We start from the raw sequence: 27,061 nt of genomic DNA, 5'->3' as shown, positions 1-27,061 counted from the left end.
CTCCGGATAGTTTTATTGCAAAGATAATGAAAGCGAAATACTTTCCGGAGTGTTCGATTCTTGATGCCACTCTAGGGAAAAGACCGTCCTTTGCTTGGAGGAGTATCCAAAACTCATGTGATCTCATTCGGGAGGGATTGGTGTGGAGAGTTGGTAATGGGAAAAAAATTCGCATTTGGAAGGATAGATGGCTCAATTCTCCGACTACATATCAAGTGCAATCAGCTCCCAGAATTCTGCCGGATCATTCCACGGTGAGTCAGCTTATTGATGTCAATACAAAATGGTGGAACTTGGCCCTGTTGGAACAGATTTTTTCAAGGGAGGAGATGAGGGCAATCCAATCTATTCCGATAAGTGCCACTGACCAACCTGATATGCCTATTTGGAGGGGAACCGCTACTGGGATTTTTTCGGTGCGTAGTGCTTACTACATCCAAAAAGAAATTGAGATGTCATCTCAGGCGGGGGGGTCCTAACATAATCGGATGGGATCTTTTTGGAGTCACCTTTGGAAGCTCCAAATCCCAAACTCGGAGAAGCACTTCATTTGGCGGGCGTGCCACGATATACTCCCCACTCGCGCAAACCTCTGCGCACGGAAGATCATTCAGGAGCCCTACTGCCCAATCTGTGAAAGGGAGGTTGAAACTGTTTTTCATACCCTATGGCAATGCCCGGCTGCAAGGGACGTTTGGTGCGTGGGAAAAATTATTTTTCAAAAAAGCTGGTTTGATGGGCCAAATTTTATGCAGGTGGTGGAAGGTATGTTCCAAAAATGTGATAGTGAGGACTTTGCCCAGTTTGTGAGTATCTCTTGGCGTATATGGCTACGACGGAATGAAGCTTTACATAATGGAGTGTTTATGCATCCTAATCAACTAATCAAACAGGCAAGTCTTGCCGGAGAAACTTTCCATCGGAGTAGGGCAGGAAGTAGTGCACAACCGGCACCAATTGAAGAACCACCTCTGTTTTCCTGGACAGCCCCGCCCCAGAGCTATTTAAAAGCTAATTGGGATGCTGGCTTTGACAGGAGAACTGGCCACATGGGGCTGGGAGCAGTGATACGGGACGAGCAAGGACGAGTGTGGGCTGCAAAATCCCAGACTCGAGAGGGTTTTCTGGATCCCACAACAGGGGAGGCACTAGCAGCTCACATGGCGGCAGCTTTGTGTGTGGAGATGGGTCTTTGGAAGATAGTGCTAGAGGGCGATGCCAAGAATGTTATTAATGCAGTCAATTCGCATGATTCAGATGATAGCTTACGAGGACAATTAATAGCTGACATACGCACCACGTTGCGAGATGTTCCAGTGTGGGAAATGCACTACGTGCGCAGAGAGCAGAACAGAGTAGCACATGGGCTCGCTGCACTAGCAGTGAAAGAAAAATTAGATATAGTGTGGTTTACCAACCCACCGGCATGTATCTGTGAAATTTTGCAAGCAGATATTTCTGCTTTGCATCAGCAAATATAAATGAAAGTCTGCAATTCTCAAAAAAAAAAAAAAAAAGGAACAATAATCTTAATGATCTATTTAATTGCAAAAATGGCACCGCAAGAATAATAGAATTTAGAAAAGTTGTCACAGGTTGGTGTGGAGTGACAAACTCTCAACCTTAAGCATCGAACCAATAAGTTGGGATAGGGCTGCATCAAGCCAGAATATCAAGTCACAAGAAAAGGAGAAGAAATTAATCAACCACCAATAACATTAACTCAAAACAACAACTAAACTTTGAAGTTCATCAGCTGTTTTGGAACAAGTACCCAAAAAAAAAATGGTTAGGTTGACAACATAGACCAACAATTTTACAGCCCCCCTGGCTTGTAATGCTTGCAAATAACAGATCAAGTTCCACAATTTTTGTACAATTAAAAGACTTATAAAGACAATCAATTGAAAGGCATAAGAAGCCACCAGGCTTCTTAATTAAGCAACTAAGCTCAGTGAATTAAGCAGGTGAAACTTCCATCTGTTACAGGGAAATGTCTAGCAATCCTCATACAGAAAACACAGAGAGACAGAAGAACCAGCAAATAACAATGCTCAGAACTAATGACAATGCCATCTTGCCTCTCATCAATGCAATGATTCTCCTTGCCAAATAACTACAGATTATTCTACGACTCTTTTGCCCTTGCCTATAAGCCTGTGATCAACAGATCCTCCCATTCTACTGGGTATTGTCTCATCATCATAAATTTTCTTATTTCTTTGTCTATGAATATCAGCTGCAATTTGACGAACGAGATCCTCAGTGTCAGACAATGACGCAACACAGTGCCTTATTGCTTCCTTAAACTCTACCTCATCATGCGGATATATAAGACAGAGCCCACAATTCTGCACTGTCAAGCTTGGGCTGTCGCTGAAAATTGAAGCCGTAATGCCTGTGCATTGATTCAATCAATCTGGAAGTGAAATTCGGGGACTATAGGATTGCCACATGAACCCACCTAGATAAAACAACTCGACATCCTCTCCAGTGGGGCGATAGACATGGTGAGGCTCTATGCTATCAATCGCAGTTTCCAAACAACAAATAAGATAATGACAAGTTTCTTGCTCCAAATTTTCATGGATGGCAGTTGAATTCTCGTAGACTGAAAAAGAAGTACATAAAGCAAGTCCCAGCCAACGTCTATCCTTATTATGAATAATTGAAGGTAACTCAATTTCCACTTGGGGTTCATTGCTGTAATGGCTGAACCAATCTAGGATTTGAATTGGAGGGAAGCAAGAATTATAAACAGAGCATCGATCAAAGGCCTGTAAAATAGAAATGGGTGTCCTCAATCTTTCAGTATATGGATCCCTATAACTATAACAGCAGACATCGTCTGCGGTTTGCTTAATATCTAGGAAATTCATGTCGTTGTTGGTGTTTTTCTTGAGATTCTTGAACACTTTCATGGCGTTTTCCTTGCATTTTTCCAAGAGAATTACGAGCTTCTTTTTCACTTGTTCAATTCGGTTGACTGGGCTGGGTTTAACGAACGCCATCCCTCCAACGCCCAAGAGATCTTCCACGGGGTTCGTAGGATTTTCCAGCAGCAACGCTTGCTCGCATGCTTGGATCTCGGCGTTGTAATCGTAATCCAGAGCGGCGTCGTTCTGGGCCAGGTGGAAGAGTGTCGCGGCGTGGTAGAGCGCGAAGAAGATTGAGTTGGGGGCCAGCTGGACGGCTCGGCGGTTGGCTTCGAGCGCGGTCACGTGGTGAGCGACTTGGGCGGCAGAGCCGTCGTGGCTGAATTGATAAGCGGCTCGAAAATAAATGCCGCTTCTGGTCAAGTGAAGAGCCGCGGAGTCAGGGTAGAGCTTAAGAGAGTAGTCGACAAGTTTCAGCGCTGTGATAAGGTTCCCGCCTCGGACAACGGCGATGGCCAGCTCCATTTTGTTGACGGCGTCCATCTTCACAGCGGGCGGCGAGGGAAAGGAAGGGATGGGGGCTTGGCGCGGGCGCATTTCTTGAAACAAGGCATTTTCTTGGAGGGAGGTGGAAAATGGTGATTTTAAATTTTTTTTTTTTTTTTTTTTTAAAAAAACTTTGAAAAGAATGGATTGTGAAGACGGGTTATACCGTTATACAGTTAACGTAAATCAGTTGGAACCAAGGCTTTGATGGATATATGTATTCCATATTGTCCAATGAGGTTAGACTATTTTCCAATTGTTTGGACCCACTAGATTCGACTTCGTCAACACCCATTGGTGTATGCAAACGGGAATGCTACGATTTCTTTTGATGTTCTTCTGATCTCACGTGTGTGTGTATATATATATATATATAATTTTGTTTTCTCTAGAAAACAATATTCGCGTAAGATTCATGTGAACACGAGGAGCAACCGTGACATTTCTCTACTCAAAATATAAATCATATCCATTAACATCAATTGGGGATTCATCCAAGGAAACTATTACATAATTAGCTTTGGATTTATTCTATAGAGCTGTAATTAGGTGTATAGGAGCTCATATATATATACTCGATGGAAAGATAACAATGGAATACAAAAAATCTACTGCAGAAAATTCCTGCACAGGCTGCACGTACGTCTCTTCTTCCTTGTGTTGTATTCAGTTCACTTTTATCAAGTTCCTTTAAAATCCTTCATTATTGAGGTTTGTTTTGTTTGGCAAAACACATGGTCCAATTCAAAACCATGTGTTAATTTTCTGATCGACTATAACAGTTCAATGATTGAGAGTCGTTGTTGTAGCAGAAGTACATCAAGATTCAAGTATAAGAGTAGAACAATCTCCAATTTACAGTTTCACTAGATAAAGATAAAACAAATGTAATTCAAATCTATACAATCTATCTCCAGCCTCATCGGGACTCCTAGGATGAGATGCTGCAACAGAGTTGGTTGAAGGCCTTGTTGTATAATCCTCTGCAGTAGCGGAACATGTTGGCAAAGCAGCTGCATATGCATCACTGGATGTCTGAAAATGCCATGTGTCCTTTGCACGTGAAAAGTGACACATGCCATTTGTATAGACTAGGTTGGAAAAACTTCTTCCAACTTAGTTTGGATGAAAACTCTGTTCGTGTCGTCTCTCTCCCAAAAAGAAAAAGAAGAAGAAAAAATAGGCATCATAAATTATCAGAGACAAATTTGATCTGTGTCTTTTGAGGCTTGTACAAGTTGAGACTTCCCTTGTGCAGTTGCAGCCTGAGCACCCTCAATGTTTGAGCTAATATCATCTGCAACAATAAATATGCTTCTTCTCTCCATTAAATTTCCTTGTGCATCTGATAATCTTTCTCCAGGCCTTTGCAATCTTCATACTGATATGATCTAGAGCTTTTACTGATAGATACTCCTGTTTCATCTGAAAGTCTGTGTATCAACTTCCCTAGAATGTGTTTCCAATGAGGTACAATCATCAGCCTCTACATATACTACACTCTCAGGAAATTATTGTAAGCTTAGTAAATTGAGATGCTTCCTGGTATGTGCTCAAATTTGTTTCTAGATGACAAGTTTCCTAGATCATTGGGAATTTCTCCATCTGGCAAATCGCAATAACTCAAATCTAATGTTCTCAAATGGCATAAATCTGAGAATGAATTAGGCGCCACCAACCCAATGTCAGGCTCGGAATCAAACAACAAGTCAAGTATACGTTCAAGGTTCTTCAATCTAGGAATGGAGGATGGTGCTTGTCTTCCAGTAGTTCTACCGGTATCAAGTTCCTCCAGAAGTACCGTGTTCCCTAGGTCCTTTGGCATTTTATCAAGTTTTGAGCAACCGGAAAGAATCAAAGTTTCAAGGGAATCCAAGCTAATGTTGCATGGAAGGCTAGTAAGAGATTTGCAATCTTTCAAGTTCAGTAAAGTAAGTCGTTTGAGAGCTCCAACGGATGGGTGGACCTCAAGTAAGCTCACACAGCCTTGAAGAATCAGCATCTCAAGATTTGGGGCTCCCGTCAAGTCCGGAGTCTTGATCAATTTTCGAGAGTCACTAAGTTCAAGGATTTTTAACTTGTGTAAACTCTGATAAAACAATAAACATAGGGAAAAAAAGTACTTAAAGCAAATTTGAAAAGGAAAAAAATAACACACTTGCATCAGTGGAGATCTTACCTTCTTTCCCTTCCATATCTGTACAATGTGGCTGCAAGGCATATGGAGTTCAACGAGATTGTCAGGTGAGAAACTCATTGGCAAAGACTCCAAAGGATATCTATGCCAATCAATAGCCCGCAACTCGTTAGAAAGAGTACTAAGACCCTCAGAAAGGTGCACATTGCAGATTTTGAGCAATCTTAAGTTCTTCATCTTCGAGAAGGCTTTAGCATTCAAGTGTAATTCCTCCAGTGGAGCAGAGTTTAGGACTATGCCTTCAACCCTTTTTGTTCCCTAGTAACCAAGAAGAAAGAATTTGTGTAGTGAAAGATACATTAGAAACTGGAAGTGCAGCAGAAAATATATACAAATATACTAGTTTATTCTCTACTTGCCCACTTACTGTATTATTCTTCAGTACACGAACGATGTCTTCAGTAAACCACAATCTACTGCGTCTGCCAGGCTCTTCAAAAGATTCACGACGAACGATCTCCCGACCCATTGCTTCTAACAAATCATTCAACCACAATTTTTTTCTTGAGATGGTTATGAGTGACTTATTAATGAGATTATCTATACCGATTTTAGGGTGGTAACCACAACTTTCTAGTATATCTTCTACACGATCTTTGTCCTCCCCATTGAAGAAACAAGCAATATCTAAAAAAATTCTTTTCTCTAATTCTGGGAGTCCATCAAAACTTATTTGAAGTCTATCCTGGATTTTCCCATCAGGAATTTCTTTTACTTTACTTAGCATACTTTCCCATACATCTACACTTCTACAATAGAGGGATGAACCCAAAATGTCAAGGGCTAAAGGAAGGCCTTTAGCATAATTTAAAACCTTCTTGGACAACTCCACAAAATCTCTAGTGGGGTGATCTTCCTTGAAGGCTTTCCGACTAAACAATTGGAGTGCTTCACTGTAATTCAATTCCCTAGTCTTATATATTTCAGCTTCAGCCACATCGTGCTCAATCAACAGACGCTTATTTCTTGTTGTTACGATGATTCTACTCCCTCGACCGAACCAGCCACGCCTTTCTGCTAATGCATGCAATTGTTCGGGTTGATCCACATCATCAAGAATGATGAGAACTCTTTTCCAACATAGTCTGTTTCTGATCACATTCGCTCCCTCGAAAACATCCCATATATTAATACTGCTTGCTGTCATCATAGTCCTGGAAATAAGTTGTTTTTGTAAAGCAACTAGACCATGTTTTCCAGCTTCTTCTCTAACATTGGTAAGAAAGCAATAAGCTTCAAATTCACAAGCAATTCTTTCATAAACAGCACGTGCAAGAGTTGTTTTACCAATTCCACCCATCCCACAGATCCCTACAAAGCGAACATCATCCACCCCTACACCTAAATATGAATTCATTAGTTCCTCTACTTGAGAGCCTATTCCAACAAGATCATCGGAAACAATCGGAACTATAGAATTCAATTGACCAAGAATCTTCCCAACAATGTTTTGAATGACTTCTGACTCAAGCCTGCAAAATAAGGAGAAATCTAATAATCTTTTTTATAAGATAGATTGTCAAAAAATAAACTTTACCATCCAATTTGTAATGCTCTAAAACATTAAGTATGTTTGGCAATGGCTTTTTACTGTAGCCATGGCTTGTTAATGTAGTCGGAAGTGATAGATGTGAGAAAAAGTAAGATTATATGATAAATAGTAAATGGCTTTGGTTCGCTATTCCTAAACACACCCGAATCATTTCTGCAGTCAAAATCAGAAAATTGTCACCTGTCCTGTAAATCCCATCCGGAGATATTGGCTACCTCTTTCAAGGCATCTCTCCATCTTTGCACCCTCTCTATATTCTCCTTGAAATGTTCTTCATGTTGAGAAAGGGCCTTGGCAAAAATCCCCCTCTCTTTGCGTACGTCAGAGGGATTGACATGGTAGAAAACAGGCAAAACTGTCAGCTTCCTTTGTTCCATGCACTCAACAATCTTTGCAAGTTCATCCAAGCACCACGTCGACGACGCATAGTTTCTTGAGAGAATAATGACAGCAAACCTCGAAGCTTCTATGGCTTTCAATAGCTCTAGAGAAATGGATTTTCCTTTCTCAAGTTCTTCGTTGTCCCTAAAGATCCTAATTCCTTTCCCTTTCAACTCGCGGTACAGATGATCTATAAAAATTTTGCGAGTGTCTTCCCCTCTAAAACTGAGAAAAACATCGTATTCCCACCCGGACAATGACGAAGAAGAAGAAGTTTTAGTGATCATGGAAGCCATTGTTAGGAAATTAATCCTATTTCCCAAGACCCGTGAGATGCGAAAAATAAGAAGAATGCGGAATAACAAAGATAAGCAATCGCACACGACACAAAGATTTAAGTGGTTTAGCTTAACAAGCCTACATCCACTGGCGGAGACAACCCGAAGAAAATCCACTATCAAAAGATGGAGTACAAAAATAGTAGAAAGAAAATCACTCAGATCCCAAAGCCCCAATACACTCAAATCTCACTATCACACAAAAAAGATTATTCTCAAAATAGAATACAAAAGACAGATGTACAAACTCTTCTTTTGCTGGAACAGATGGCGGCTGATCTCTATTTTCTCCTCTCACTCTGCAGCACCTTTTTTCTTCTAATCACTTGTTTTTGGCTCCTCCAAAAACCACCAAGAAGAAAACACTGTTGCTGCCCTTGTACTTCCTTTTCTCAAATTCTCTCTTTTTTCTCCTCCCTTTGGTGCTTCACGTTTTTGTGGCACACATAAAACACAAAGGCTCAATGCCTTTAATTAACACTCAAAGTCGATTGCTATGGATAAGGAATCCAAATCCAAGTTGGCCAACAAAGTCCATGTCAACAAAGGAATACATACCCAAGTACCGGTCAAACTTGAATATAGCTAGGGCCCACCAAGAGACTTGACAATTCAAGTCATCTATAACAGCCATCGGAAACATTCTAAGTTTTACGGTCTATATATTGATTTTAGAAGAAGAAGAGATTCTATTTGCTTACGATGGAGCATCCCTTGAATTAAGCTCAAATAATGCATAGATAACTTTTTGACTTTGAGAGTTAATATACATTAAATCCAAATCTTTTAGATTTGTTCATTTAATATATATATATATATAATTCATAGAAAAGTCATCGAAACAATTAATACTCTACTTTCTAAAAGTCGTCATTGCCTTTTTTTTAAGTCATGAACAACACTAAAGTTGTCAAAGTGTGTGAATGATCTTATATTGGGAACATGATTCTCTCCGATCCAAAATGGACTAAAAAATATTATGTTAATAGCTAGAATTTTTTCAAAAGATTCTGAGAGCATAATGAGATATTTGTCGTTATCAAAGCAATTGTAATGATATTGGCAAGAGGTGGTTGACATGATATTTTATTGAATTTAAATTCATAAACCAAATTCTTTAATTAATTAAAATGCATATTAGGTGAAATATAGAGTAATGGTAATTTTTACACTAATTTATTATATTTATTTGGGTTGCTTACCCTTTTTGTGTTTTATCCATTGGTAATTCCCATTTTCTCCTGCCCAAATTGAATTAAAAAAAAAAAACCCACGACTACAAAAACTTTGAAAGACGGATATATTTGGTTTTGACTGGGCCCAATGTTTCTTGAAATTTTAATTATTATTTTTAGTTACATAATGTAATAAATAACATGTCTCCTTTAAGTATAATAGAGAGAATTTATTTTATGATCTAGATTTTACTTTGTTGCATTTACTAGTGTTCACGGTGTTGTCCCCAAGAGGTAGTTCAATTGGTTGGGACTATGCTTAATGAAGCGGAGGTCACTAGTTCGAATCCTCATTTTTGTGTGGACATGTAAAAAAAAAAAAAAAAAAAATGTTCACGGTGCCACGTCATTTAAGCATAATGTCACATACCATAATATATGTAATGAACTCACATTTTGCCAATTTTTCTTGTACAATGAAACAAGTTGACACTCATTTGCACCGGTGTTGGAAATTTACTTGCAAGTTGCATTCACATCCTTAATGTTATAAGAAAGACACACAAGAATCTAGCAGCCAAACTAAAATCTATTCTATTGTATGTGCTAATTACATTAATATGGTGATAATCACAACAAGCAAGTCTCAAAGTTGGGGATCATCAAAATAGAAAATCATACAAAATACGATTCAGATCAAAATATCAATCAGAGGACTAGTAAAGGAAAAAGCAGAGAGTGATTAAGGGTGAGTTCAACAGCTGTTCTGGTACAAGTATCCCCAAAAAAAGGTTAGGTTGATAACAAAAGACCAACAATTTTACAGCCCCCCTGGCTTATAATGCTTGCAAAATAACAGATCAAGTTCCACAATTTTTGTACAATTAAAAGACTTCTAAAGACAATCAATTGAAAGGCATAAGAAGCCACCATGCTTCTTAATTAAGCAACTAAACTCAGTGAATTAAGCAGGTGAAACTTCCATCTGCTACAGGGAAATGTCTAGCAATCCTCATACGTACAGAAAACACAGAGAGACAGAAGAACCAGCAAATAACAATGCTCAGAACTAATGACTACAGATTATTCTACGACTCTTTTGCCCTTGTCTTTAAGCCTGTGATCAACAGATCCTCCCATTCTACTGGGTATTGTCTCATCATCATGAATCTTCTTATTTCTTTGTCTATGATCAGCTGCAATTTGACGAACGAGATCCTCACTGTCAGACAATGAGGCAACACAGTGCCTTATTACTTCCTTAAACTCTACCTCATCATGCGGATATATAAGACGGAGCCCACAATTCTGCACTGTCAAGCTTGGGCTGTCGCTGAAAATTGAAGCCGTAATGCTTGTGCATTGATTCAACCAAAGTGGAAGTGAAATTCGGGGAATATAGGATAGCCACATGAACCCACCTAGATAGAGCAACTTGACATCCTCTCCAGTGGGGCGATAGACATGGTAAGGCTCTATGCTATCAATCGCAGTTTCCAAACAACAAATAAGATAATGACAAGTTTCTTGCTCCAAATTTTCATGGATGGCAGTTGAATTCTCAGAGAGTGAAAAAGAAGCACATAAAGCAAGTCCCATCCAACGGCCAGCCTTATAATTATGAAATCTTGGAGGTAACCCAATTACCACTTGGGGCTCATTGCTGAAATGGCTAAACCAATCCAGGATTTGAATTGGAGGGAAGCAAGAATTATATACAGAGCATCGATCAAAGGCCAGTAAAATAGAAATGGGTGTCCACAATCTTTCAGGATATAGATCCCAATCACTATAAGAGCAGCCATCTTCTGCGGTTTGCTTAATATCTTGGGAATTCATGGTGGTGTTGGTGTTTTTCTTGAGTTTCTTGAACACTTTCATGGTGTATTCCTTGGATTCTTCCAAGAGATTTACGAGCTTCTTTTTCACTCGTTCGATTCGGAAGGCTGGGCTGGGGTTCATGTACGTGATCCTTTCAACGTCCAAGCGATCTTCCACGGGGTCTGTAGGATTTTCCAGCAGCAACGCTTGCTCGCATGCTTGGATGACGTCGTTGTAATCGTATTCCAGAGCGGCGTCGTTCTGGGCCAGGTGGAAGAGTACCAAGGCGTGGTCGAGCGCGAAGCAGATGGAGTTGGGGGCCAACTGGACGGCTCGGCGGCAGGCGTCGAGCGCTCTCTCGAGGTGCTTGACTTCGGCGGCAGAGTCGTCGTGGCTGATTTGAGAAACGACCTGTAAATGAAAGCTGCTTCTCATGCTGTAAAGAACGGCGGAGTCAGGGTAGCGCGTAAGAGAGTCGTCGATGAGTTTAAGCGCCGTGCTAAGGTTACCGCCACGGGCAGCGGCGTCTGCCCGCTTCATTTCGATGTTGACGTTACTCTTCTCATCGGGCGGCGAGGGAGGAGTGGAGGGTGCAAGGGATGGATCGGGCGGCGCGGGAGGAGTGGAGGGTGCAAGGGTTGGGGGTTTGGCGCGGGCGCGGTTCTTGTAACGAACCATTTTCTTGGAGGAAGGTGGAAAACGGAAATTTTTAAATAACAAAAAAAAAAAAAAAAAAAAACTTTGAAAAGAATCGATTGTGTGTGGCCAAGATAGATTACGTTTGAATATATGTATATATATATTATCTTGGTTACTTAATAAAATACTTAAAACTTTTTTTCTTTAAACTTTTAAAATCTAATCTTAACCATGAAATAAATTCCCTCATTTTACTTTGATCCACTAATGAGTCAACCTCTTACTTTGTGAGTGCTCTTGTCACATTTTAAGTTTTGAACTATCTCTGTAATAATATTTAAAGCCTGTTTGAGTTTGTATTTGAGGGGTCTAAAAGTGCATTTAACACTCAAAAAGTCCATATGAAAATATATATATATATATCCTTTTGGTACAAAAATTGAAAGCGTTTTTAAATGTCTAAGAAGCCTAAAAATGGCTAAAACGTATTTTTGGCAAAACCCTAAAAATAAAGCTTTTGCCAAAAAGCACTTTTTGACTTAAAAATGTCTATTTCTCAAACGCAATCCCAAACAGACTCTTAGTAGATTCTCATATGAATGCTATACAACCATGATGATGTGGTAGTGAATATCAGCATTTGGATCAACTAGAGCTTATAAAAATAAAAATTAATGACCGCTATTCACTGCCACATCATCATAATTGTATCATTTCGTGAGTTGCTCAAAGTTTTATATGGCTTGAATCCCATGAGATTAGGTTTACTACAATCTTGCCATAAAGCAAAATTTTGTGTAGACTAATTTATATCATCCTTCAATAGAGTAATTCAACTGCTATCTGTTATTTAAAAAATGACAAACAGAGAGACTTGTGCCAGTAAAACTGTTTCGAAATAATCAATCAATGTGGCAAATAAAATTAAAACATAATTAGCAAAAGTAATGACAATGCCATCTTGCCTCTCATCAATGCAATGATTCTCCCGGCCGGCCACCGACTCCAAGAACTGCTACATCAACTAGCAAAAAGTTATTCAACAACTCTTTTGCCCTTGTGTTTAAGCCCGTGATCAACGGATCCTCTGAGTCTTTCAGGGTCAGCGTCCTAACCGGAGCTGCCAGTTCTACTGGGTATTGTCTCATCATCATGATTTTGCTTATTTCTTTGTCTGTGACCAACCGTCAAATGACGAATGCGACCCCAATTATCAGACAATGAGGCAATACAGTGCCTTATTGCTTCCTTAAACCCTACCTCATCATGCCGGAATACAAGACGGAACCCACAATTCTGCACTTTCAAGCTTGGGCTGTCGCTCAAAATTGAAGCCCCAATGAGACTGCATTGATTCAACCAATCTGGAAGTGACCTTTGAGGAATATGTAGGATAGCCACATGAACTCTGGAATTCAATTACCAACGCCAAACAGCCACATGAATTATAAAATCTTTTACAGTTCTAGGCTACTAAACAGTAATTGTCCAACGCCAAACAGCCACTGATTACTTCACTTTTTACTCGATCTGTTAATTTAATTAAAACGTTTCTCGGAAGACTCGGAAGAGTCAAAAGGCTTTTGCAGTGTGCTAAATTCAGTAAAGTAAGGCCAGTTAAACGCTCAATTGATGATGGAAGTTTTTTTATGGCAGTCCCATCCAAATAAAGTTCCAACAAACGTTCCATATTTCCCACAATTTCTGGAAACTTCTCGAGCTTCAAACAATTAGAAAGAATATCTCAAGGGAATCCAAGCTAATCAGTCAGAGTACTAGTAAAGGAAAAAGAAGAGAGTGATTAAGGGTAAGTTCAACAGCTGTTTTGGAACAAGTACCCCCAAAAAAATGGTTAGGTTGATAACAAAAGACCAACAATTTTACAGCCCCCTGTTTTATAATGCTTGCAAAATAACAGATCAAGTTCCACAATTTTTGTACAATTAAAAGACTTCGAATGACAATCAATTGAAAGGCATATATGAGAAGCCACCATGCTTCTTAATTAAGCAACTAAACTCAGTGAATTAAGCAGGTGAAACTTCCATCCGCTACAGGGAAATGTATAGCAATCCTCATACAGAAAACACAGAGAGACAGAAGAACCAGCAAATAACAACGCTCAGAACTAATGACTACAGATTATTGTACGACTCTTTTGCCCTTGTCTTTAAGCCTGTGATCAACACATCCTCCCATTCTACTGGGTATTGTCTCATCATCATAAATTTTCTTATTTTGGAGTCTATGAATATCAACTGCAATTTGACGAACGAGATCCTCACTGTCAGACAATGAGGCAACACAGTGCCTTATTGCTTCCTTGAACTCCACCTCATCATGCGGATATATAAGACGGATCCCACAATTCTGCACTGTCAAGCTTGGGCTGTCGCTGAAAATTGAAGCCGTAATGCTTGTGCATTGATTCAACCAAAGTGGAAGTGAAATTCGGGGAATATAGGATAGCCAAACGAACCCACCTAGATATAGCAACTTCACATCCTCTCCAGTGGGGCGATAGACATGGTAAGGCTCTATGCTATTAATCGCACTTTCCAAACAACAAATAAGATGATGACAAGTTTCTTGCTCCAAATTTTCATGGATGGCAGTTGAACTCTCGCAGACTGAAAAAGAAGCACATAAAGCAAGTCCCATCCAACGGCCATCCTTATAATTATGAAATCTTGGAGGTAACCCAATTGCCACTTGGGGCTCATTGCTGTAATGGCTGAACCAATCCAGGATTTGAATTGGAGGGAAGCAAGAATTATATACAGAGCAACGATCAAAGGCCAGTAAATTAGAAATGGGCGTCCACAATCTTTCAGGATATAGATCCCTATCACTATAAGAGCAGCCATCTCCTGCGGTTTGCTTAATATATTGGAAATTCATGGTGTTGTTGGTGTTTTTCTTAAGTTTCTTGAACACTTTCATGGTGTTTTCCTTGGATTCTTCCAAGAGATTTACGAGCTTCTTTTTCACTTGTTCGATTCGGAAGGCTGGGCTGGGGTTCACGTAGTACCTGATCCTCTCAACGTCCAAGAGATCTTCCACGGGGTCTGTTGGATTTTCCAGCAGCAACGCTTGCTCGCATGCTTGGATGACGTCATTGTAATCGTATTCCAGAGCGGCGTCGTTCTGGGCCAGGTGGAAGAGTACCACGGCGTGGTAGAGCGCGAAGCAGATGGAGTTGGGGGCCACCTGGACGGCTCGGCAGTTGGCGTCAAGTGCTCTCTCGAGGTGCTTGACTTTGGCGGCAGAGTCGTCGTGGCTGATTTGAGAAACGACCTGTAAATGAATGCCGCTTCTGATGCAGTAAAGAACGGCGGAGTCAGGGTAGCGCGTAAGAGAGTCGTCGATGAGTTTAAGCGCCGTGCTAAGGTTCCCGCCACGGGCAGCGGCCTCGGCCCGCTTCATTTCTATGATGACGTTAATCTTCTCATCGGGCGGCGAGGGAGGAGTGGAGGGTGCCAGGGTTGGGGGTTTGGCATCGGGCGGCGAGGGAGGAGTGGAGGGTGCAAGGGTTGGGGGTTTGGCATCGGGCGGCGAGGGAGGAGTGGAGGGTGCAAGGGTTGGTGGTTTGGCATCGGGCGGCGAGGGAGGAGTGTAGGGTGCAAGGGTTGGGGGTTTGGCGCAGTTCTGGTAACGAGCCATTTTCTTGGAGGGAGGTGGAAAAACTTTCAAAAGAAAGGATTTGTGGCTATCCTATATTCATTTAAAAAAAAAAAACTTTGAAAAAAAATTTAAATAATAAGATAGATTTCGTTTATATATATATATATATATATAAAAAAAACTGTTTTCCAATACCTAAACCAAATCCCCTCATTTTCTTAAAATTTAAATCTACTAAATCTAATCTTAACTATAAAATAAATCTCTTCATTTTCACTTTGATCCACTTTAATGAGTCAACCTCTTACTTTCATCTACTTAATTATAGTGAATGAGTATTTTTGTCTTTTTACATTTTGATTGGACAAAAATACCCCTTTATTATTACGGGATATTACCCAATTCAAATAAACTGGAGAGAATCCTAATTCCTTACTTCGAGAGTGCTCTTGTCACCTTTTAAGTTTTAAATTACCTAAAACTGAGTAATATTATTTAATAAACTCTCATATAAATATCATATAACTATAATGATGTGACAGTAAATATTAGCCTTTAGATCAATAAGGACTCGTAAGAATAAAAACTAATGATTGATATTTACTGTCGCATCATCATAGTTATATGAGGTTAGAATGTACTAAATATAATTTCTTATTCCTGGAATTGTAACAACTGCAATTCTCATAAAATTTCTTTGCTGTATGGCTTATAGAGGCCAAACCAACAGGAAAGTAGCAATACAGACAAACACAAACTTGAACAGAAACAGAGCATCATACTAGAACAAAGTCCTTAACAAGAGAAGAGTTGCCCAAAAGTTTTCTATGGCTTTAATCCCGTGAGATTAGGCTACTGAACAGTAATTTTCCAATGCCAAACAGCCCCTGATTACTTCACTTTTTACTGGATTTGTTAATGAAAACGGTTCTCGGAAAACTCGGAAGAGTCAAAAGGCTTTCGCAGTCTGCTACATCCAGTAAAGTAAGGCCAGTTAAACGCTCAATTGATGATGGAAGTTCTTTTATGGCAGTCCCATCCAAATAAAGTTCCAACAAACGTTCCATATTTCCCACAATTTCTGGAAATTTCTTGAGCTTCAAACAATTAGAAAGAATCAAAATCTCGAGGGACTCCAAGCTAATGTTGCATGGAAGGCTAATAAGAGATTTGCAATCTTTCATGTTCGGTAAAGTAAGTCGTTTGAGAACTCCAACGGATGGGTGGACCTCAAATAAGCTCACACAACCTTGAAGACTCAGCTTCTCAAGATTTGGGGCTTCAGTGAAGTGTAGAGTCTTGATCAACTTTTCAGAGTTACTAAGGTCAAGGATTTTTAACCAGGGTAAACTCTGTGATAAAACAAAAAACACAGGGCACAAAAAATTAAGCAATCATTAACTTAATTTGAAAAGGAATCATTAGTTAGTTAAGAGTGTCAAATAATATTGTTTGATGAATTTTTAATATAATTATATTAGTAATTTCTTTTCTTTTTTGTGCGGACATGTCGAAAAAAAATTATTATATTAGTTAATTTAGTTATATATATATATATATATATATTTAATGAGACAGTCAAATTTCAATATAATCTATTATTTTTAAAAATTAGAAGATGAGATTTTGATATGATCATCTTTTTTTTTTTTTTTGTTGAAACGATCGGACACTTCAATTTTGATCTAATCATCTAAATTATTTATTTTAAAAGATCATACGTCAAGTTTCATACGATCTTAGACTCTCATATAATGATTATATAAATCATATAACACAACCACCAACAAAATTTATTTCCTTAAACGTAAAACTTCAGATTGTAAGAGGTTAATTTTCATATATATGATAATATGAGGCATTAAAATTTTGAAATTTATGTTAATTTATATCAAAATATCGCATTAATTAATGACCTAGACATAAAACTATTCATGCATATTGAATTAACCAAAATAAATTCAAATTTAATGTATTTTTTTTATTTTAAATATTATTTGATAGGAATTATAAGGAATCTTGACAAATTAATGTAAATATGAGAAGTTAATAAACAAAAATTTCTTTCTTTCAAATAAAATTTGAATTTTTAATTCAAGATTGATACAAAATTTTCCTTAACTATCCTTAAATGTGCATAATAATTGATCAACGTTTAAATAACCTTTTTTTGGAAGTGAACGTTTAAATAACCTAAACATAAAGTTATATTATTTGAATTTCATTAAACACTAAGTCAATAGTAATTAATGCTAAAAATTAAAAATGGTGCGTTTTGGTATTGGCTAATTAAGAATTTGTATTTAAATCACCTAAATTCTCGTGAAAACGCACTCAACGGTTCAATTTTGTTTTGATTAAATGTGAGTCGTTGATGCCAATGCGTGATGGGATATGCACAAACTCAATAAGACAAAAAGATAAAAATGCCCTATGTATTTTTCAATAAGACAAAAATACCCCTATAAATTCAAAAAAATAAAAAAAAAATAAATAAATTTTTAATTTTTTTTTTAAAACGAAAATTTTAATTTAAAAAGAAAGATTTTTTTAAAATTTTTTTTTTTTTTAAACGATATTTAAAAAAAAAAACGATTTTTTTTTTTTTTTTTTTTTTTGTAAAAAACAATTTTTTTTAAACGATTTTTTCTTTAAACAGAAATTTTTATTTAAAAGAAACGAAAATTGTTAATTTTTTTTTAAAACAGAAATTTTTATTTTAAAATGTTATAAAAAAAAATATTTTTCATAACAAAAAAAATAAAGAAATTTTTTAATTTTTTTCTCATACAATGGATTTTTCTTAATTTTAAATTTTCCACCCTTTGGGTTTATTTATTTATTGGGAAAAGTCCACATAACCCCCTCAAACTACCATTCAATTGACAATGTCCTCTTCAAACTTTCAATTGTGACAATGTCCCCCTCAAACTACCAAAAACCATGTTCCCCCCAATGACGAAATTACTCAGAGTAAAATATAAACAAAAATACTAAAACTTCTAGAAAAAACCTAAAACTAACAAAAAAAAATTATCCAAACTTGGCCAATTTTTTCTTTCTTAAAATCAATTTTATAAGAAAAAAATTAAAAAAATTTCGATTTTTTTTTTTTATAGAAATTGAAAATTTTTGTTTTATTTTATTTTATTTTTGTTTTATAATTTTATTTAAATAAAAATTTACGTTTTAAAAAAATAAAATTTTTCGCTTAATAAAATGAATTTTTTTGTTTTTTAAAACTAAATAAAAAAAAAGTTTTTTTTTTAAAAAAAAAATTTCCGTTTAAAAAAAAAATTTGTTTTATTTTTAAATTAAAATTTTTCGTTTTTTTCTTTTAAATCAATTTTTTTTTTTAATTTATAGGGATATTTTTGTCTTATTGAGAAATTTATAGGGGCATTTTTGTCATATTGCTAGTCTTGGGGGGACATTGACAATGTTTTGGTAGTTTGGAGGGGATATTGTTGCAATTGAAAATTTGGGAGGGACATTGTCAATTGGTTGGTAGTTTGAGGGGGGTATGTGGACTTTACCCTTATTTATTTTAGTTTTAGGTTTTTTTCTAGAAGTTTTAGTATTTTTTGTTTTTATTTTACTAAGGGTAGTTTTGTCATTGGGAAAAACGTTGACAATTTTTGATAGTTTGAGGAGGAAATTGTCACAATTAAAAGTTTAAGGGGACATTGTCAATTAGGTGGTAGTTTGAGGGGGGTATATAGACTTTCCCCTTTATTTTTTGAATTCTTTTTTATTTTCTCTTAGTGAGAATTAATATTATGTTAAATTGTTAATGACAACAATAGGAATTTACAAATATAATATGTTAGTCATATAATTAATTAAATCGTATATGATATTACTGAAGAAGATCAGAGCAAGATATTGATTTGATTTAGAAGTACCGTGATTTGCAGAGATTTTCGAATATTTAGATCGTTTAGTTGAACTTAATTTTTCGGACGTTGATTTGTATAGATAAATATTAGTTGAACCCACTATCTTTTATTTTTTAACCTTTTGAATTCTTCTTTTCTTTTTTCTTAATTGAGAATTAATATTATATTATATTGTTAATTACATGCAGCTGTAGGATTGTAGGAACTTACAAATATAATAGATTAGTCATATAATTATTTAAATCATATATGATAATTGAGCGAAATTTAAGGAGAAAATCACGACCTTTAATTAATTTACGAAATTGAAATGCACTTGTGCAATATATTCTTCTCACAGCATTTTCCCATAACGTTGGTATATATATATATATAAAATAAAAATAAATAAATAAATAAAAAGACCATGTTTAAGCCTTTTCATAGTGGGCAAGGCTTAGGTGCGTTCAAAACGATTGTGTTTTGGTCAATAAAAAAATAATTTTTATATTAAATATTAAAATAATTAATAATTAAAAAATAAAAATATTAAAAAACTAAAACTATTAAAAAATTAAAACAAAGAAAAGGAAATTGAGGGAGAGGGCGAGAAAGAGAGAGAGATGGGAGAGTCAGACACAGTTTTTAATATTTTTATTTAAGCATTATTGATTATTTTAATAATTAATGTAAAAAGTTATTTCTTTTATAAACGATTGTTTAAGCCCTACCCTTTCATAGTCTGCGGAATTACAAAAAATAAAAATAAAATAATAACAGTGCTTGCCAGCTGTTAAGCATTATACCAATAATGCTTGCCACTTGATTTCATCCACCATGCAATTAGCTCCACGTGTCCATACCTGATTTCACTCTTCCTTCCTTGAAACCAGCAAACTTCCTCTTCCTTAATTCCTTTCTCTTTTCACAAACCAGACGAAGGTTCCTTTCTCTTTTCGCAAACCAGACGTCGATCTCCTCCTTCTTCCTTTCTTCTCGCCCTAGTTCCATCTCTTAGCTAGTTAGGCTTAACATCCTCAGATTAAACCCTACCAAAGAAACGCCTTACCCCAAAATGGACGGCGCCATCGTTTTTTGGGCAAATGCGGACCCAGTGACGGCGTTTCATCTAAAAACGCCGCCATTGCTGACCCATTAGACGGCGTTTCATCTAAAAACGCCGCCATTGATGGCCCATTACCGGCGGCAGCACAAAACGCCGGCATATGCTGTTTTAGACGGCGTTTTTATAAAACGCCGGAATTGGAAACGCCGGCCTAAGGTGTTTTTTTTGTAGTGGAAAAAAATAAAACACTTTTTTCATTTTTTTTTCCTATTCAACATGAAAGGAAAATTACATAATAAAACACAAAATTGATGGGCAACACAAACAACAACTCATAGACATGTTGAAAAATGAAGCCAAATGAGTAAACAATGGTAGTATCTTTTAGAATACGTCAAAGGAATAGTGTATGGTTGTTGCACCAACCAAACAGTCAAAGGAATAGTGTATAGTTGTTACACCAACCAAGCAGTCAAATGAATAGTGCATAGTTGTTGCACCAACTATGGACTTTCATATTTCTTACCGACCCTTCTACACTTATATAAAAAGCATCAAGTTTCAATGTTTCAAAAAGCTAAGACAAGAAAATAATAGAGAGAAAAAGAAGGAAAGGTTGGGAGAAAAGAGTATAGAGAGATAAGTCAAAAAACGACCCAACTCTTTAAGAGAACCAAAGTGGCCACAAAGGACGGCAATCAGAGGTAAAGCAAAAGGCTTCGGAAGGAGCAATCCTTTCCGAACTCTTGTGAGAACCAAGGTAACGGAACAAGCATTGAAAGAGGCTGAATCTAAGCCATCAAGGGAAGGCCACATCACAAAAAATAATAATAATAATAATAACACACTTGCATAAGTGGAGATCTTACCTTCTTTCCCTCCCATATTTGTTCAATGTGGCTGCAAGGCATATGGAGTTCAACGAGTTTATCAGGTGAGAACGTCATTGGCAAAGACTTTAAATGATATCCATGCCAATCCATAGCCCGCAACTTGTCAGAAAGATAACAAAGGCCTTGAGAAAGGTGCACAATACGGATTTTGAGCAATCTTAAGTTCGGCATCTTCGAGAAGGCTTCAGCATTCAAGTGTAATTCTTCCTGTGGAGCAGAGTTTAGGACTATGCCTTCTACTCTTTTTGTTCCCTAGTAACCAAGAAGGAAGAATTAGTGTAGTATATTAGACATTGGAAGTGCAGAATATATATACAAATATACTAGTTTATTTTCTACTTGCCACTTACCTTATTATTCTTCGGTACATCAAGGATGTCTTCACTAAGCCACAATCTATTATGCCTGCCAGGCTCTTCAAAAGATTCACGACGAATGATTTCCTGACCCATTGCTTCTAACAAATCATGCAACCACAATTTTTAAGTTACAAGCACATAAACCTAGATGAGAGAACCCAAAAAACCTAAAGAATCAAAATGAAAAATGACTTGTGTGTAGGCGCCGGGTTCAGTGCTTTTAGACTCAAAGATCCTATGTGCTCAGTACTTTCGCAAATCTAGTTGGTGCCACAGTGGATGAGCGTCGCCAATGGTGGGCAGAAGCGGATGGTGTGGGCATCGTTCGGTGTGCGGAGGCGACCAAACCACGTGAGGTTGAGAGAGATAGGCCGGATGGTTGGCGTTTGGCCTTCGTGGTGGGCTGCGACAATTGGTGCTGGTCGGAGGCATTGCTTGGTGGGAGAAGGTGGAGGGAAGAGTTTTGGGGGTTTGGGAGAGAGAGGGGGAAAGGGCCGGTGGTGGGCGGCGACGTGTCTGCTTCATAGCCACTGGATGGTGATGGGCGGCGGTGCTAGATGGTGGTGGCCGGCTGTGGTGGTAGGTGGGGCGGGAGAATTTGGGAGAGAGGATGCGGGAGAATTTGATAGAGAGGGGAGAAAGCTAAACCTAAGGCCTCGTTTGGTTTGCGGAATAAATCATTAGAATTGATTAGCTAATCTTAGGTCTAGCTATTCCTTTGTTTGGTAACACACTATTCTTAGGAATAGTTTATTCCCATTTGACTACTAATTTCATACATACAAGATTAGCTAAGCCACTAAAAAATCTTTAAGGAATGTAATACATTTTTCAAAAATACCCATATAATTTTTTTAAATTTTTTTTTAAAAAAATGAAAAATAAAGTGGGTGACTTGACCACCCATTAGGGTGGTTGGCCACCCACAAAAGAGGTCAGGGGTGGTCACACCACCCCTGTCGCATTTTGGGGTGGCCATAGATTTACTTCAAGGGTGGCCGGAGCTCCTATGGGGTGGCTATGGCCACCCCGCTGGTCATTGGGGGTGGCAGCGGTGCCACCCCTGTTGCCCATCGAGGTGGCCACGGCCACCCTTGGCCGCTTCTGTGGGTGCCATCCATTTTATTTCAGGTTTTTTTTTTTTTTTTTTAATATGAGTTTGAAAAAAAAAAAATCAATATGGGGGGTTTTTTGTAATTTTGATTCAATTTCAATTTTTGCATGTGTGTTGTTACCAAATTAAGGAATATGAATAATTATTTTATTTTACATTTTTTTATTTCTAATAGTAGCTATTCTTTTTTTTGATGGACTAAACATTTCGCGAATGAAATGAGACCCAAGAGAAATGATGGTTAACCCAGGTTGGGTTGGTTTAACAGGTAAAAGTGCGGAATCGCGGATGGTTTGCTTATGGAATGCTGCTCCGTAGCATTACTCTTGGGCATCTGCTCCATTTTCAGCGCCAAAGGCCCAAGAAGTAAAAAAAATTGCTAAGAGGAGAAAATTTGGACTCCATTTTCGCTTCTCTTTCCTAAGACTCAATTTTCACATCTCTATTTTCGCACCTTTGCTTGGGTTTATTTTCGCATTTTCGCTTGGGCTCGTCCTACGATTGGGTTCATCTCCTTCGTGCATATCCCTTGTAAAAAATCTGATTATGGAATTCAATAAGGAGTCCAAGAAAGGGAGAAAAGTTAGCTAATATCACTCAAAGATCTCAAAATACAACCAAATGAAAGGGGGATTTCCACAAGACCCTTCTCTTTCTCTCTCTGTAACCAATATGCATATAACATTTGAATATTTAATTTTTCTTTAAAAAAAATAGCTTTCAATTTTTTTTTTTTCTTGTCATAAGTTTCCAATCAGAGTAATCACAGTTTTCCCAAGACAAAAGAGCTGTAATCCCAGTTTTCATGTTAATTAGTTTCTTCCATGTTTCCGAAGACAAAATCAGCTTTATAGCCTGTAGCCCTTGAAGATGAAAACCATAATTCTCTAGAGAGCGAGACCTTGGAGAGATGCGTAAATGGAGCCTTCAGTCGACTTTGGCGCAGGGCTCTCTGTTTTCTCCGAAGATGGAGAGATGGAGATTGGAGAGCTCCTTCTCTCTCTTCTGTTTCTTTTTCTGGCTGGCCCTGCAACAAAGTACACTGACATGACATGAAGAAATTTTTATTCGAGAGCCACGTTGGCTCCACGTTAGTTAGTAAAGTTATTCCATTATATTTTAAGTACGAGCAGAGATATATATCAAACAGGCGTTCATGAACAATCATATATGAACAGTCATGCACATCGATATGATTTTATTATAAAATATAATTAAAATATTATATATAAAAAATTAAATATAAATTCATGTACACTCGTGTGATATATATTACTACTTAGTAAGTACATAGTAGCATTTCTCGTCAAAAGAATCAATCGATTGATTTAAGAACATTTTAATTGAATTCTTTAAATTTGGTTTTTTCTTTAAAAATTTGAAAAAACAAACAATTTTATTAAGCTCTTTTCTCTATTTCAAACTTAACTTTAATTAACAAGTCTCTCCAAATACAAAGTACCGAAAAATAAAAGTTATTTAATTTTTTAATCTTATATATTCATTTTCCTTCTCTCTCTCATTTATCAAGAATTAAAAAATAAAAAAATAATAATAATATTTAACTAAACTAAGAGAAGATATAAAATTTAATATTTAGTAACTTTTCAAATTTAAAAAAGTAATTTTCTCTTTGAATTTAACTTCTATTTGAAAAAATCAATATGGATAAATAAAAGCTCATTAGAGCCGCAAGTCAGCAACACTTTTCATTTTAACTATTCAGAATACAATTTTCTTTTTTTTTTTAATTATTTTAACTACTAATTTTTCACAATACACCGAACATTTATTTTACCCATTCCTTCTAATTAAATATTATTTTATTATTTTTTATCCTACCCTTTTCTTCTCTCTCTGCAAAATCAAAGCATTCTTTCTCGTCTCTCTCTGCGAAACCATCAACAATGCTGCTGGAAATCAGATTTACACCATCTCTCGTCTCTCTCGGCAAAACTAAACCAACAAATTAGCACCTGGAAATCATATCAGACCATAAAAAAAGGGAAAGAAATCAGACCAGACCAACAAATGGCCATTGAAGCACTGCAATACACATGGTCAATTTGGTGGCAAAAAGATCACAACTTTTTGAACCAAGCGAAGAGTAATGGGTAGGAGAGAGGGACTGGAGGGAGGAGAGAGGGCTGCGAAACCAAAAATTTCTGGGTGATGAGAGTTTGTTTCAATGAAGATGAGAGAAGAAGAGAAAGAGGGAGAGAAAGAACAAAAAAATTTCGTGGCTTCAGATGTGAGAGAAGAGAAAGTGAAATAATAAAATAATGAAAATAAATAATATTATATTGTTAAATAATTTGCTGTAGTAACTTTAGGAAAAATTCTATTTTAGAATGGTTGCTGAGCAAGAAAATTGCAAAATTTAACTTAAAAAGTCAATTTAAAAGCCTCTAGCGAAAATGATTCCCTTTCTCCCTGTTGAGTTGAGATTTCCGGCTGCCCAGCGTCAGACATCTCTTTATTTTATTTTATTTATTTATAATTTGTTTTTTAAATTGAAGAAGAGAGATATTAAAGAGAAATTCAAATTTGAGGTATTAGCACTAAATTTAGGATGATAAAATTCATTTTAAGTGATACCATCCCTAAAGGGTTAACCTTTCGCCCCTAGGTTTTAGTTTTAAATCCAAAAATAAATTTTGAGGTATTAGAAACTAAATATTAACTCATAAAAATTTAACAAAAAATAAAAAATAAAAAAAATCTAGTAGAACTAGGAAAAAAGAGATTTTTCTACATTTTTTTTTTTTTTTAATAAAGCCACATCAGACTTTGGCAGACACTTGTCTGCCTCTTGGCAGTCAAATAGCAGGACTCTTCCCTGTTTCCTCTTCTCCTGGTTTTTCTCTTGGTTTTCTTTTTTCTCTTTTTCTTCTCCCCTGCTCCTCAGCCAGCTCCGTTCAGCGCCACCTTCACCGCCCCATCTCGTTGCTCCGCCTCCGTCGTCCCTTCACCGCCACAGATCCACCTTCTCCTCCTCACATGGCTCCTCCGATCTTCCCTCCGCCCCTACCGGTGCTGTGTGGTTTTTTTGTTTCTTCTGTCTCTGGCCCTCCGATCTTCGGTGCTAGCTCAGAATCTGGTTGTGGTTGTTTTTCCTTTGCTTTTTGTTTGTTGATTTTGTGTGTTTGGCTTTCTGCTGAAGCTTTTTTGAAGCTTTTTTGTTGTTGTTTTTTTATCTTTGTTGTTATTTTCTGTGGACTTTCACCCCCTTGTACTGAAGTGGATGGATCTTGTTGAAGCGTAGTTTTCCGAGATGGTGACGTGGCATGCCTTTGAGTGGTACGAACAACTTGGTGGATGTTGTAGACTACACACAAGAAAAAACAAATAGGATTAGAGCCCCCGGTGGTGTCCCGGCGGGGGAGCTCCGATGCCTAAGTTAGAAAGTGAGGAAAGAGTCTTTCAGCAACCAAATTTTTCAGAGCTTTGATTGCACGTACCTTGGATGGGAATTGGGCACTGTATTTATAGGCATGGAGTTCCATTTGTTTCCCGCATATCTTAAGATTCTTATCCTTGAATATCTGGTTTGCAGTTATTTTGATAAGGAAGGAATCCCGGGACGAGGTGATAAGGCCTTTGTATGAATTAGATTGTCTTTTGAATTTGAATATTAACTTATCCCGTTGGTGTAGGGATCGTTCGTAAAAAGGATTCTTTTGAATGTAGGATAATGTTCAATGGAATGGATTTGAACATTTCCACATCCTTAGTTGTAGAATGGCAGTTTCACCCTTGACATTTGACTTGTTCCAAATCCGAGAAGAAGCGTCTCGGATTTGGTATTTGATATCACTCGAGGAGAGGTCTCAGATTCCGAGTCTGAGACCTTCTCGGCTTACGAGGCCTCCTCGTGGAAAGCCCATCCGAGGCCTTGTTGGGTTTTGTTTAGCTTAGACCGGGTTTGGGGCCCGTTGGGCTTTAACCGCAGATTTATGGTCCAACAGATCTTATTTGGGGGATTTTTGTTGCTGGTGGTTGGCCTTCTACGGCTCCGATTCGGTTTCTGCAGTGTTTGTCCTGCAACAACGTTGTTGTTGCCTTTACCGCATCGGGCTCTTTACCGAGTTTCTTTGCTATTTGTAACCACCTTGTGCGGCCTTGGAATAGGCTTGGCTTGTTTGCCATTGCGTGCTGTTTGGTCCTTTCAGATCAGATATAGATTTCGATCTTGAATTTGTACTGCATTTACCTTTTGGGCTGTGTTGTTGGGGTGCCCACCCCTTTTGTGGTCAATTAGTTACCCTTTTTTGAATAAAAAAAGAAAAATAAAATAAAAAAATAAAATAAAATAAAAAAAGAAAACAACAAGCTCTTCTTCCTGAAATGGTACAATAGTTTCTCTGGATCGCGCTTCCCTTACTGCAGAGGCCGCAGAAATTAGTGTGGAAAGATCATGAATCGCTTCCTGTCAAAAATAGACCAAACAAAAAATGTTAAAGGTAGACGGGTATGAGAGAGAGAGAGAGAGAGCGACCTCAAGGTATCTTTCTGATCTCAGTGCATCACTTTCCCTAGAACGTGTTTCCCGCATCGCAGACTTTAGTGTGGAAAGATCACGAATGACTGCCTGAATCGCTT

The 27,061-nt window shown here is 37.4% G+C and overlaps 5 protein-coding genes and 1 pseudogene across 5 annotated transcripts; all 6 read right to left on the bottom strand.

Moving 5' to 3' along the window:
* Positions 1-2,123: 2,123 nt before the first annotated feature.
* Positions 2,124-3,473, bottom strand: LOC148584275 (uncharacterized; annotated as a pseudogene).
* Positions 3,474-4,944: 1,471 nt separating this feature from the next.
* LOC132163119 (disease resistance protein Roq1-like) lies at positions 4,945-7,219 on the bottom strand. The gene is made up of 4 exons (XM_088518832.1): positions 7,182-7,219; positions 5,987-7,091; positions 5,602-5,877; positions 4,945-5,511 (listed from the first exon to the last, which is right to left on the bottom strand). Exons 1-4 carry the CDS (start codon positions 7,217-7,219, stop codon positions 4,945-4,947), a joined length of 1,986 nt encoding a protein of 661 aa, XP_088374958.1.
* A 128-nt stretch (positions 7,220-7,347) lies between these two features.
* On the bottom strand, positions 7,348-7,848 carry LOC148584274 (toll/interleukin-1 receptor-like protein). Its single transcript, XM_088519005.1, has one exon. The coding sequence runs from the start codon at positions 7,846-7,848 to the stop codon at positions 7,348-7,350; it is 501 nt and encodes a 166-aa protein (XP_088375131.1).
* A 2,300-nt stretch (positions 7,849-10,148) lies between these two features.
* LOC148584273 (uncharacterized) lies at positions 10,149-11,564 on the bottom strand. Its single transcript, XM_088518831.1, has one exon. It carries the CDS (start codon positions 11,562-11,564, stop codon positions 10,149-10,151), a length of 1,416 nt encoding a protein of 471 aa, XP_088374957.1.
* A 1,071-nt stretch (positions 11,565-12,635) lies between these two features.
* On the bottom strand, positions 12,636-21,870 carry LOC148584272 (uncharacterized). Its single transcript, XM_088518830.1, has 3 exons — positions 21,828-21,870; positions 13,702-15,004; positions 12,636-12,933 (listed from the first exon to the last, which is right to left on the bottom strand). The coding sequence occupies exons 1-3, from the start codon at positions 21,868-21,870 to the stop codon at positions 12,636-12,638; spliced, it is 1,644 nt and encodes a 547-aa protein (XP_088374956.1).
* LOC132163118 (disease resistance-like protein DSC1) lies at positions 16,046-21,667 on the bottom strand. Its single transcript, XM_088519052.1, has 4 exons — positions 21,596-21,667; positions 21,337-21,468; positions 20,963-21,238; positions 16,046-16,501 (listed from the first exon to the last, which is right to left on the bottom strand). Exons 1-4 carry the CDS (start codon positions 21,665-21,667, stop codon positions 16,046-16,048), a joined length of 936 nt encoding a protein of 311 aa, XP_088375178.1.
* Positions 21,871-27,061: the final 5,191 nt, after the last annotated feature.

This window comes from Corylus avellana, chromosome 8 (genome assembly GCF_965113065.1).
Source record: "Corylus avellana chromosome 8, dhCorAvel1.hap1.2, whole genome shotgun sequence".
NCBI classification, from domain to species: Eukaryota; Viridiplantae; Streptophyta; class Magnoliopsida; order Fagales; family Betulaceae; genus Corylus; species Corylus avellana.
The sequence above is the reverse complement of the archived record's forward strand: the minus strand, read 5'-3'. Positions and strand labels throughout refer to the sequence as shown.